At 38.9% G+C, this 13,387-nt stretch overlaps 1 protein-coding gene across 1 annotated transcript in view; it reads left to right on the forward strand.

The window, feature by feature from the left end:
• The window catches only part of EAF2 (ELL associated factor 2), a 40,524-nt gene that overhangs the window by 14,301 nt on the left and 12,836 nt on the right, over nucleotides 1-13,387 (forward strand). Inside the window, exons 3-5 of the mRNA XM_066347281.1 lie at nucleotides 1,183-1,319; nucleotides 5,669-5,811; nucleotides 10,536-10,787. Coding sequence (XP_066203378.1) covers nucleotides 1,183-1,319; nucleotides 5,669-5,811; nucleotides 10,536-10,787 — 532 coding nt within the window. The remainder of the gene's footprint in view (nucleotides 1-1,182; nucleotides 1,320-5,668; nucleotides 5,812-10,535; nucleotides 10,788-13,387) is intronic.

A 13,387-nucleotide genomic window follows, 5' to 3' on the forward strand; every position in this document is an offset into this window, starting at 1 on the left:
ATTTAAAGTCTTGACGAGAGTTAGATTCTTTGTAGGGAGTTTTGTTTTGTTTTTAGCAAGAAAACTGTATAGGTGATGCTTCATACTTTCTTTTATATCACATCATGAAGCATATCATGTCTGTCTGTCTCACGTTTAATGCTGCTAAAATTAATCAGTGGGTTTAGTGCAGTGGTTGGCAAACTGCGGCTCGCGAGCCACATGCGGCTCTTTGGCTCTTCCACAAAATACCACGTCCGGGCACTACTTCGTTAAGGAATGTACCTACCTATATAGTTTAAGTTTAAATAATTTGGCCCTCAAAAGAAATTTCAATCGTTGTACTGTTGATATTTGGCTCTGTTGACTAATGAGTTTGCCAACCATTGGTTTAGCGTAACAGGTGTTCTTTGATACATTCATTTTCCTTTATCTGCATAGGGAAGCATCACTTTAAGAAATACAAGATTTAAAAACTAAACTTAAGAAGGAAAAAGAGGGGTAGAAAATAGGATTCCAGGCTTCTGCTCCCTTATCTATAAACCATATTGGTTGTATTAGAATTGAATCCCAATTGCCTGTTGTAGACCAATGAAACAAATCTGTACTGGCTCAGGAAAAGTACTTTCTTTATTCCCTTCTATCAAAGATAGAGGCTTTAAGATCTCAGCCTCTCTTCATCTCTGACTTTTTTTGTTTTGTTTTGTATTTTTCTGAAGCTGGAAACGGGGAGAGACAGTCAGACAGACTCCCGCATGCGCCCAACCGGGATCCACCCGGCACGCCCACTAGGGGGCGATGCCTTGCCCCTCCGGGCATCGCTCTGTTGTGACCAGAGCCACTCTAGCACCTGGGGCAGAGGCCAAGGAGCCATCCCCAGCGCCTGGGCCATCTTTGCTCCAATGGAACCTCGCTGCAGGAGGGGAAGAGAGAGACAGAGAGGAGGGAGAAGGGGAGGGGTGGAGAATCAGATGGGCGCTTCTCCTGTGTGCCCTGGCCGGGAATCGAACCTGGGACCCCCGCACGCCAGGCCGACGCTCTACCACTGAGCCAACCGGCCAGGGCCCATCTCTAACTTTTACTAAATTTAAGTATTTAGGTAACTTGAAGTATAACATAAATTGAGAAACAGATCTCAACAGATCTCTCCCACCTGAATTTATATAATAAATTTCAAGTAATGATAATTAACTTTTTAAACAGGGTTCAACTCCACCAATAACTGTTTTCAAAGGTTCAAAGAAACCTTACTTAAAAGAATGCATTTTGATAATTAACCATGATACTGGAGAATGTCGACTAGAAAAACTCAGCAGCAATATCACTGTAAAAAAAACAAGGTACGTGGTTAACAAAACATTATTTTATCAGCACATAAATTGCTAACAAAATGTTAGCGAAAAGCATTATTTGATTAAGTCACATTATTATATAGGGGTTATTTCTGTATGGTACAAAATTCTTTTAACCATTTTTTAAGTTAAATTTGGTGGAGAGCCTTAACCAAAACTTGTACATTTTTTCTATGATATGGAAAAGCTTGCTTTGTTTTTGAATATTTTCTATATGTGTAGACATATCTTGTTCTCTATGGCAGTGGTCCCCAACCCCTGGGCCGCGGACCGGTACTGGTCCATGGGCCATTTGGTACCGGTCCGCAGAGAAAGAATAAATAACTTACATTATTTTCGCTTTATTTATATTTAAGTCTGAATGATGTTTTATTTTTAAAAAATGACCAGTTTCCCTCTGTTACATTCATCTAAGACAGTGGGTCTCAACCTTTCTAATGCCGTGACCCCGCAATACAGTTCCTCATGTTGCGGTGACCCCAAACCAAAAAATAATTTTGGTGGCTACTTCATAACTGTAATTTTGCTACAGTTATGATTCGGAATGTAAATACCTGATATGCATTATATATTCTCAGTGCTACAAATCAAACATAATTTAAACATAGTGATTAATCACAAAAACAATATTTAATTATATATTGAGAAATATTTATTACTAATGGACCTCCTTACCTAGTGTATTGGGGCTACCATTCCATAAATAGCTGCTTAACTAAAATGGATCTGTTTTTTCCAGATTAGTGGCAAGTTTTCTATATAGAACAGTGTGAACTACGTCATAGGATACACTGAAGTTTCTGCACAGCATGGTATCTTTCAGGGCTCTTTCACACTATAAAGCAGCGGTTTCTGCGGTGGAATCCACATCTCATTTACTTCAATGGGAGACCCGTGGATTCCGCAGAAGAGAGATCCGCTGTTCGGCAGAAATGCAGTTCTGACACATTTCTTCCTCTCCTATTCAAGTCAATGGGAGGCCTCAGCAGATTCTGCTCAAATATAGAGCATGTTGCTTAATTTTTTCCACACTAGAACTTTTCCTAGAGCAGCAAAATTCCAAAGGTGGAATCCACCCCCCCCCAATAGACTTCTATAGGAGGCAGATCTTTTACACTGCAGAATCCGCACAGCAGATTTCTCAGTGTGAGGCCTCTTTCAGTCTGTTGGGGGTGGCGGATTCCACCTTTGGAATTTTGCTGCTCTAGGAAAAGTTCTAGCGTGGAAAAAATTAAGCAACATGCTCTATATTTGAGCAGAATCTGCTGAGGCCTCCCATTGACTTGAATAGGAGAGGAAGAAATGTGTCGGAAACTGTCATTTCTCCGCCTCTTATTGAAATCAAAAGGAGGCTGCGGCGGATTGTGTGGTAACCCGAGATTCTCGGGAGCTCTCTTCCACAAAATCCGCCGCACTCCCAATGAAATCAATAGGAGGCGGATTCAATGCCGGAAACCACTGATTTCAGCAGTTTCCTCATTCAGAATATGGGAAAATAGTGGGAGATATGGGAGATAATTATACATTGGGGAACAGTGTGAACTACATCTTATAGTGGTCTCTTATACTATAAGACCGATGTAGTTCACACTGTGTAAATGTATGGTGCTTTGTGTACTGTGTAATGATTACACACAAAGCACCTTACACTTACACAGTATTGTGTGTATGGTGTGTGTACTGTTTTTACATTATTAACCTTTTTACACCAGCAGGCTGTCTCACAGGCTCTCTTGGCTCTCCGCCTCTTGCCTCTCCGCCTCCTAGGCTTCTGTCCTCCGGCGCTTGCTGCACCTGCCCACTGATGACGTCAGCAAGCGCCGGACACACGTAATGCGCTGCTATGGACTGTGGAGCGCCCCCCCCCCTCTTCCCCCACCCTTTAGGCCCGGACGGATGATACAATCACGTCTGCGCATGACCGCAGGCATTCAGTTTGGAATGCACGTCCATAACAGCGTGCGTTCAAGCTGAATAGCACTGCTGCAGACGGTAGCGCGGCTTCTCAGAGGCTAAAGCCATCGGAAATATGTATTTTTTACATATTTCCGATGGCTTTAGGCGACCCCTGTGTTTTGGTCGTTCGACCCCTGCCGAGGTCGTGACCCACAGGTTAAGAACCACTGATCTAAGACTCACTCTTGACGCATGTCCTGGTCACGTGATACATTTACCTGTCCCACCCTAAAGGCCGGTCCGTGAAAATATTTTCTGACATTAAACTGGTCCGTGGCCCAAAAAAGGTTGGGGACCTCTGCTTTATGGAACTGGACTGAAAGGAGACATTATATATACTCTTCAGCATTATTTTATCTTCATTAGTAAAAGTTTATTGAGCACCTTGACTTTGCAAGGCACTAGGAAAAGGAAAGTTTTCTATATAAGTATTAACCTCAAAACTTCTGCATTTTAATTAGATTAACATATAATTCTATTAGGAAAATCAGTAAGAGTATAGCTGTCTCATATCCTTTTTTGGTACAGGCAGGTGCATTAATTGTTATGTAATATAAGGGACTTACTCTAAAAGCCATACAAATACAGTGTGTCCGTAAAGTCATGGTGCACTTTTGACCAGTCACAGGAAAGCAACAAAAGACGATAGAAATGTGAAATCTGCACCAAATAAAAGGAAAACCCTCCCAGTTTCTGTAGAATGATGTGGCAGCATGTGCGCATGCACAGATGATGACGTAACACCGTGTATACAGCGGAGCAGCCCACAGCCATGCCAGTCGAGATGTGGACGGTACAGAGGAAAGTTCAGTGTGTTCTGTGGCTCGCTAAATTCGAAACCGTAACCAAAGTGCAATGTGAATATCATCGCGTTTATAACGAAGCGCCACCACATAGGAATAACATTACTCGGTGGGATAAGCAGTTGAAGGAAACCGGCAGTTTGGTGGAGAAACCCCGTTCTGGTAGGCCATCAGTCAGTGACGAGTCTGTAGAGGCTATACGGGATAGCTACCTAAGGAGCCCTAAAACATCTGTGCATGAGCCCACATCTAACTGCACTGAATAGGTATGAAACTGGGAGAGTTTTCCTTTTATTTGGTGCAGATTTCACATTTCTATCGTCTTTTGTTGCTTTCCTGTGACCGGTCAAAAGTGCACCATGACTTTACGGACACACTGTAGAATAAACAAAAATTGCTTTAGGAATCAAAGGAGGGGAAAAGTTATGGTTGATTGGAGCGTTTAGGGAGCCCTTATTAATGTAACTTGAGAGAAGGTTAAGATTTAGGGCTTTTTTCTCCCACAAAACATACTTGGTAAGAATTACTGTTAGTGCTTGTTAAATATGAGTTCCCAAGTCAAATTTTAGATAAGGGAGGATCCTGGGAAGCTCTGTTTTTTATTTTCCCCCTCCTCCAGGTGATTTTATTGGCAGGAAAGTTTGTAAACTACTGATTTAATTGATCAGAGAGAACATGAGGATGTAAACAAGGTTGGGAAAAGATGTCTAGGGAAAGATATATTTGACTTATTTGGGACCATGAATAAGACCTGTTTGAATAAGGCAGAGATTTGTCTCTGTGCCTGCATATAAATAAGTATTGGAAAGTGAAGAATGAAGTTGATATTAGATTAGAAAGTCATAAAGGTAGGTTGAAGTTAATGCCTGAATTTCAGACATTGTCTTAAGGGCTTTACTGGCAGTGGTTATGTATTAAATAACATTGTTAAAAATAGGGATTAAGTTTTTTTTAATAAAAAATATTTTTGTATTGAAACATTAATCCACCATAGAAACTGAGTAAAGTGAAACTATGTGGAAGACAGAAAAATGCACAAACCACAATTTTGAGAGTAGGAATAAAGAGAAAAATGAGGTGCTAAATATATACTTTGTGAATGAATAACTGATGGAATTTGGTCACTGGAAATAGAAGAGGCAGAAGTCAAGCATGATTATATACTTTCCTTAAAAGTATTGAAAGAAAAGAAAGTAAATGAGTCTGCTTTAGTAACATACCTTAAAGTTATGAATGAAAAATGTGTGACTTAATTTTGAGAGAAATGATCATTTTAGAATTTAGTGAATACATTGTACCTAATATACACTTAGGTATATTTTATTTTAGTCTTTTGTGTGTCTTATCTCTACAATTTTGAGCAGCGTTTTTGTTTTTATTCACATTTGTATCCCTCAGTGGAACAGGGCTTCATAAATATTTGTTAAATAAAGTATTAAATTAACATTTCCATTCTTGAAAACTATTTAAATGTATCTAGGAAAAAGAATAAGTGATCAATTTTAGGAACTCTGTAATTTGAAATTGTTGTTACATTGCCATCACACCTGTTTCAACCTTTGATATTCTTAATTGCAGAGTTGAAGGAAGCAGTAAAATTCAGCCTCGTGTAGAGCATCAGCAGCAACAAATGTGGAATTTAACTAGGACTCCCAATCTTATAAAACAGTCTCCATCTGAAGACAAGTCTCCAACATCTCCGATGGATGATATTGAAAGAGGTAAACTCTTAAGTGTATATAATGTTCCTTTACAAGAAATTATTAAAAGTGAACATTTTCATTTTAATTGACAAGGGAACTAACTATAAAGTTTTATTGATAGCATTTTTTATTATTATGGGCATTTTGGGGGGAGAGTGTAGATTGTGATTTTTAGGGTATTTTGTAATTATATATCTAAGAATTTACAGCTTTTTTTATTATTCAGAGGAAAAAGTGTTTAGATGTGTGTAACTGGAGTTTTCTTCTTTTTGACAGTTGTGGTTCAAATTCAGTTCTTCACAGCATCTTCCTGTCAAAGTTCTTTATGCATAGCCAAACTGTAGATGTCTAAGATGTCATCGTGAAGTGAGGAAATATAGTAAGCAGAAGCAGCAGGCAAATTCTGAATTGCTGCTCACTTCTCAGCAGGAAGGTGTTTCTAGGGAGGCTCATTCCTTTTGAAAGTAAGGAAATTTAAATCTCCATTCTATTTATTGATTGATTGATTGATTGATTGATTTTTAGTGAGAGAGGGAGAGAGACAGATAAGAAAGGAGAGAGATGAAAAGAATCAACTCATAGTTTCGTCACCTTAGTTGTTCATTGATTGCTTTTTCATATGTGCCTTGACCGAGGTGGGGGTGGGGGTGTGTTGCTCCAGCTGAGCCAGTGACCCCTTGCTCAAGCCAGTGACCATGGGGTCATGTCTACGATCCCACGCTCAACCTGGCGACCACGGGGTTTCAATCCTGGGTCCTCAGCATCCCAAGCCGATGCTGTATCCACTGTACCACCTCCTGGTCAGGTTCCATTTTATTTTCTAGCTACATTTTGGATGTTGGTGTTATAGTAATTGTGGTAGTAGTAAGACCCTGATAACCAAAGTATATTTGCTTCTATACTTTTCTTTCGTAACTTACGTGTAGCAATCCAATTCCACTTGACCCCCTTCTAGGTCCAGTATGGTATTAGTACCCTAATATATTAGTGTTCCCTTTACTAACAGTAAGGAAGATAGAAGCTCAGAACTCTAGTTGCTAAAAGGGATCTTGAGTTTTATCATTATATCTTATCTGCTTCCAAAATGGATTTGAATCATGATGTAATTCATATACATGTATACAGTAAAATACTGGAAAAGAAAATCATGGTATTAAAGGGGAAGAGGAAACAAATTTGTTAATTAATAAAACATTATATTTAGATATGAGCATCCTAGCCAGTAAGATCAAAATAAAGACTAGCATATTTTGTATTATCTATAGAGATAGGTTCCAAAGAATTAGACTTCCCTGCTACTAAATTTTAAAAGGAATTCATTATATGGAACCTGTTCTAGGTAATATTAAATGATATAGTATCTTCAACAATTTTATAATATAAGAAGTTCCTCTCTGTGTCAGTTTTTTAGCAGAGACTTTAGTAAAAGCGTTGTATTGATCATATCATAGAGGATAAGTTAGCATGGTCCAAACCTAAGATCTAAGTTTCTATAAGAATTTACATTGAGTTGTTTGTATAGCCTGTTCCTTAGATGGTCTTCTTTTAAGTATTTCCTTGACTCTGCTTTGCCAGTGCCTCCTACTATGGTTGAATCATGTTTTCAGATTTATATCTAGGTGTCTGGCACGTGTATTAGTGTTTCTATGGTTTAATTTTTACATTTACATCTTTGAGCTATCTGGAATTTTAGTTTAGGGAATAAGATGTGAATCCAAATTTCTCTCTGCCGTAACAGTATCAATAAATAGTATTGATAATCAACAAGTATTGTACTAATAAAGAGTATCTATATCAATATCTATTTATTGAGTAAACCATCATTTCTTTTGTTGATATGAAAAGCCATTTTTATCACATGCAAAATTTCTATGTGGACTTAAGTCTTATCACAATATAAAATACATAATGGCCAACAAATACTATATAAAAAATTGATCAAACTCACTAATGCTTTTTTTTTTTTGACAGAGACAGAGAGAATCAGAGAGAGGGACAGATAAAGACAGACAGACAGGAAGGGAGATGAGAAACATCATCCACTCATTGTGGCATCTTAGTTGTTGATTGCTTGTTCATTGATTGCTTTCTCATGTGCCTTGACCGGGGGGCTACAGCAGAGCAAGTAACTCCCTGTTCAAGCCAGTGACCTTGGGTTTCAAACCAGCAACCTTTGGGCTCTGCTCAAGCCAGCAACCATGGGGTCATGTCCATGATCCTGTGCTCAAGTCGAATGAGCCTGCGCTCAAGCCAGCGATCTTGGGTTTCGAACCTGGGTCCTCCACATCCTAGTCCAATGCTCTATCCACTGTGCCTCCACCTGGTCAGGCTGGGATGATACTTTAAAAGTGCTATAAAACAAATAAACAGAAAACTCTTTCAACCAAGAATACATTAACCAGCAAAATTGTCCTTCAGAAACAAAGAAGTTATAAAGTCTTTCCCAGATAAACAAAAGGTGAGGCAGATCCTCACCACCAGACACATTTCTTACAAGAAATGCTAAAAAAAGTTCTTATGGTATTTCCTCAAAAAATTAAGAATAGAACTACCATATGACCCAGCAATTTCTCTACTGGGTAGCTACTCAAAAAACTTGAAAACATTGGTACACAAAGACACATGCATCCCCATGTAATCACAACATTATTCACAGTGGCTAAGACATGGGAACAACCAAAGTGTCCTTCAATAGAGGACAGCTGAAGAAGAAGCGGAACATATATACAATGTAGTACTACTCAGCCATAAGAAATGATGACATATTGCCACTTAAGATAACATTGATGGAGCTTGAGAACATTATACTGAGTGAAATAAGTAAATCAGAAAAAGCTAGAACTATATGATTTCACACATAGGTGGGATATAAAACAGACTCACAGACATAGTGAAGTGGTTACCAGGGGGAGGAGGTTGTGAAGGAGAGGTTGTGGGTAAAGTCGTAAAGAGGGACAAATATAAGGTGACGGAAAATGATTTGACTTTGGGTGATGGGCACACAACATAATCAACAGTTCAAATGCTATAGAAATTTATACCTGAAAGCTGTGTACTTTTAATGATCAGTGTCACCCCATTAAATTTAATTTTCTAAATAAAATGAAAGAAAATTACAAGCCAATATTTGTTGAACATAAATGCAAAAATTCTCAACACAAAACTAGCGAAAGGAATTCAACTGCACATTCAAAGGATTATACACCATGATTAAGTGGTTGTTTTTTTTTGCCTGAGTTGCAAGGATATTTCAATGTATACAAATCAATAACCATGATAACACTATGTTAACAGAATGGGACTAAAAATCATGATCATCTCAATAGATGCAAAAAAGGCATTTGAAAAAAATTTAACATACTTTCATGATAAAAATTAAATTGTTGTACACTTTAAATATATACCGTTTTAGTTGTCAATTATACCTTAATTTAGCTGACAAAAAAAGAAATTCATCTGTATGTATCGTATTATTACATTATATGTATTGGGTAAATTAAAAAACAAATTGAAAGATGGTTTCTGCCAAAATAGCTTTTAATTTTTATAGTTTTAATCTTTATAATTTTATTGTTTTATTTGAATTATTTTTATATTTGCATGTAATAGTATAAATAAAAGTAGTGTTTATTTTTAGATACTGCCAAATACGTTTTTTTTTTTTTTTTTAAGTGAGAGGAGGGGAGATAGACTCCCACATGTGCCCCGAGTAGGATCCACCCAGCAACCGCCATCTGGGGCCAATGTTTGAATCAACCAAGCTATCCTCAGCACCTGAGCCTGAAGCTCGGATCAACCGAGCTATATGCAACACCCAGAGCTGATGCTCGAACCACTCGAGCCACTGGCTGCAAGAGGAAAAGAGAAATGAAAGGGGAGAGGGAGGGGAAGAGAAGCAGTTGGTTGCTTCTCTTGTGTGCCCTGATTAGGGATCAAACCCAGGACATCCTCATGCTGGCTGATGCTCTATCGGCTGAGCAAACCAGCCAGGGCCCTAATGCCTTTTAACTTTCATAATCCCAACATTGAAGTTTGGCTTGGTTTGGCTTGATATTAGAGTAGCTTTTAAAAAAAAAATTGGATAGTTTCTTGAACTCTGGATGTATGTTGTCCAGAAATGGAACTGGGAGAAAGAGGTACTACTGAGAAGAGACAGAAAGGAGAAGTTTGAGTCCACAGATGCACTTTTTGCAGAAAAATTTGAATTGTTCCTTTTTTTTTAACTCCTAGTTTGATGATGACAGAGTGAACTCAAGCTCTAATAGCAGTGATTTGGGTGTCAAAATCTAAAATGCCAGTTTCCAAGCAGAATTTAAAAACATACATGGTCACAAGAAAGTGTTGGCAGTGGTTATTTCTGGGGATTAAAAGAATTTAAAGGTTGTAAAGGATGTTGCTTTTTATTTTGTACTAGTAGAGCAGCTTATTATTATTATTATTTTAAATTTATTTATTGACTTTAGAAAGAGATGAAGGGGGAGAGAGAGAGAGACATCAATCTTTCTGTATATATGCCCTGACCAAGGATCAAACCCACAACCTTTGCACATTGGGACAGTGCTCTAACCAACTGAGCTTTCTAGCCAGGGCTAGAGGAGCTTTTAAAATAAAATGCTGTAATATGTGTTTAGTCTGAGTCCTCATTAAGACTTTATTAGGAACTAATGCATTCAAATTTTATTATATTTATTTAATATTTATATTCAGTGTTATTTAGCAAATCTGTTTTATTATATTTTTAGAACTGAAGGCAGAAGCTAATCGAATGGATCAGATGAGTAGTGATAGTTCTTCAGATTCTAAAAGTTCATCATCTTCAAGCAGTGAAGATAGTTCTAGTGACTCAGAAGATGAAGAGTGCAGATCCTCTCCTGATCCAGGGAACTCTGTCTCTCAGTACCCTACCGTGTCTGCCATGCCATCTTGCAGGGTTCCTGATGTAGATGTGGGTAATAATAGACATTATAACAGTGGCCTTCTGATGAATACTTTAAGTAAGTATACATAAACGTGAGTAATTAGAAAAGTAAGAATTTACAGTGAAGCTGTACAGATTATGATCTAAAATTTGGATGAAGAGAAAGACTCCTATTCATTTGATGCTATTAATTATTACCTTCTTATTGAATTATTCATTTTTCTCTTGACTCTGTGACATAAAGTCTTATTAGTTTTTCTCTTATCTTTCTAGATACTTTTCCTTGTCTTGGCTGGTTTATAATCTCCTCAGTCATAACAGCTGGAGTTCTTCAAGACTTAATCCTAGGTCTTTTTTTTCTTTTTCTTAATCATTTCTTAGTTTTCAGTTACACTTGGCATACATATTATATTAGTTTCAAGTGTACACCCAGCGATTAGACATTCTATAACTTATTGAATGATCATCCCAATAAGTCTTGTACCCATCTGAAACCATACATAGTTTAGAATATTATTGACTATATTTCCTATGCTGTACTTTACATCCCCAGGACTGTTCTGTAACAACCGGTTTGTACTTCTTAACCCCTTCACCTTTTCCACCCAGTCCTCTAAACCCCCTCCCATCTGGCAACCCTGAAAATGTTCTTTGTTTCTATGAGTCTGTTTCTGTTCTGCTTGTTTGCTTATTTTGGTTTTTAGATTCAATCATTGATAGATATGTATTTATCACCATTATACTGTTCATATTTTTTATCTTTTTCTTCTTATTAAAGAAGACCCTTTAACATTTTATGTAATACTGGTTTGGTGGTGATGAACTCCTTTAGGATTTTTTTGTTTGGGAAGCTCTTTGTTTGTCATTTGATTCTGAATGATAGTTTTAAGCTGTGTAGAATACTCTAGTTGTAGGCCCTTGCTTTTCATCACTTTGAATACTTCTTGCCAATCCCTCCTGGCCAAAAGAGTTTCTGTTGAGAAATCAGCTGAGAGTCTTTTGGGAGCTCTCTTGTAGGTAACTGACTGTTTTCCTCTTGCTGTTTTTAAGATTCTCTGTTTGTCTTTAACCTTTTGCATTTTAATTATGATGTGTCTTGGTGTGGGCCTCTTTGGGTTCATTTTGTTTGGAACTCTCTGCAATTTCTGGACTTGTATATCTATTTCCTTCCCCAAGTTAGGGAAATTTTCTGTCATTTTTAAAAATAGGTTTCTAATTTCTTGCTCTCTCTCTTCTCCTTTCAGCACCCCCGTATTGTGAATGTTGGTACAGTTGAAGTTGTCCCGAAGACTTCTGACACTGTCTTCATTTTTTTTGGATTCTTTTTTTTTTTTTGGTTCTGATTGGGTGTTTTTTGCTTCCTTATATTCTAAATCACTGATTTGATTCTCAGCTTCATATACTCTACCCTTGATTCCTGATAAATTATTCTTCATTTCAGTTAGTGCATCCTTCATTTCTGACTGGTATTTATGGTTTCTGTGTTCTCACTAAGTTCCTTGAGCATCCTTATACTCATTGTTTTAAACTCTGTATTTGATAGCTTGTTTGCCTCTATTTTATTTAGTTTTATTTTCTGGCGATTTCTTCTGTTCTTTCATTTGGGACATGTTTCTTTGTCTCCTCATTGTGGCTGCCTCCCTGTGTTCATTTCTATATATTAGGTAGAGCTTCTACCTCTCCCAGACTTGGTAGAGTGGCCTTGAGTAGTTAGGCGTCTTGTGGAGCCCAGTGGCACAACCTCCCCAGTCATCCGTGCTGGGTGCTCCAGATGCACTCCCCCATGTGGGCTGTGTGCACTGTCCCATGGTAACTGAGCAAAGAATTGGCGTTACTAGGAGGTATTGACCCCCAGGCTGATTGGCTGCAAGGACCGGCTGCGGCTGCAGGGGAGAAGCTGCTGAACAGGAGTTGACCGTCAGGAGCAGGACTTGCTTCAATGTGGCGTTGGTGCTCACTGAGTCATGCCTTGAGTGTGTTGCTCATGGAGGTGGTAGGGTTGTAATCCAGTGTGGTCAGAAGCTGTCCGCTGGGTGCACTGGCTCTGGGGCCTCCTGGAAGGTGCAAGGTCAGCTACTGCCTGTGCCCTGCCTGAGGCCACCTGGCACAAGCTACAGAATGGCATGCAGATGGCTGCTACTTGTGCTGGAGTTTAAGGTGCCCAAGAGAGGCCAAGCTGTGAACCAAGGCCAGCAGCTGTTAGTGCCAGGCCAGGGGACATTTAGCAAGTTGTTCAGGGTATGCAGGAGCCAGAGGCTGCCTGTTTGAGAGACTTTAAGAAAGTCTGAAGAATGAGGCAGTAGAAGCCATTTGTTATGAAAATCCACTAGAAATGGCTTGGATGTGCTAGCAAGTAAAGTAGAGTGGGGTCTCAGGGAATCATCCAAGTGGGGTAAAGAGTGTGAGCCAGGTGGATGGAAACTTAGGACACCCACCTGCCAGCCCTGTGTGTCTGGCTCAGGAAAGGAACAGTGGCTCTGCTAGCACTTTTATCTGGCAGAAAGCTGTCCCCCTAGCTCTGCCTTGATGCCAGACAATCCAGTTACTCACCATATGTCCTGGTTCCTTTTGAGCTGCTACCCCAGGGCTGGAGCTCAGAGGGAGGAGCCTAAGTAAGTCTGTGCACAGACCCTTGAGGAGGAGCTGCCAGGGACCCCCACAGCTCTGCATCTCACT

The sequence above is a fragment of the Saccopteryx leptura genome, chromosome 8, assembly GCF_036850995.1.
Source record: "Saccopteryx leptura isolate mSacLep1 chromosome 8, mSacLep1_pri_phased_curated, whole genome shotgun sequence".
Classification (NCBI taxonomy): Eukaryota; Metazoa; Chordata; class Mammalia; order Chiroptera; family Emballonuridae; genus Saccopteryx; species Saccopteryx leptura.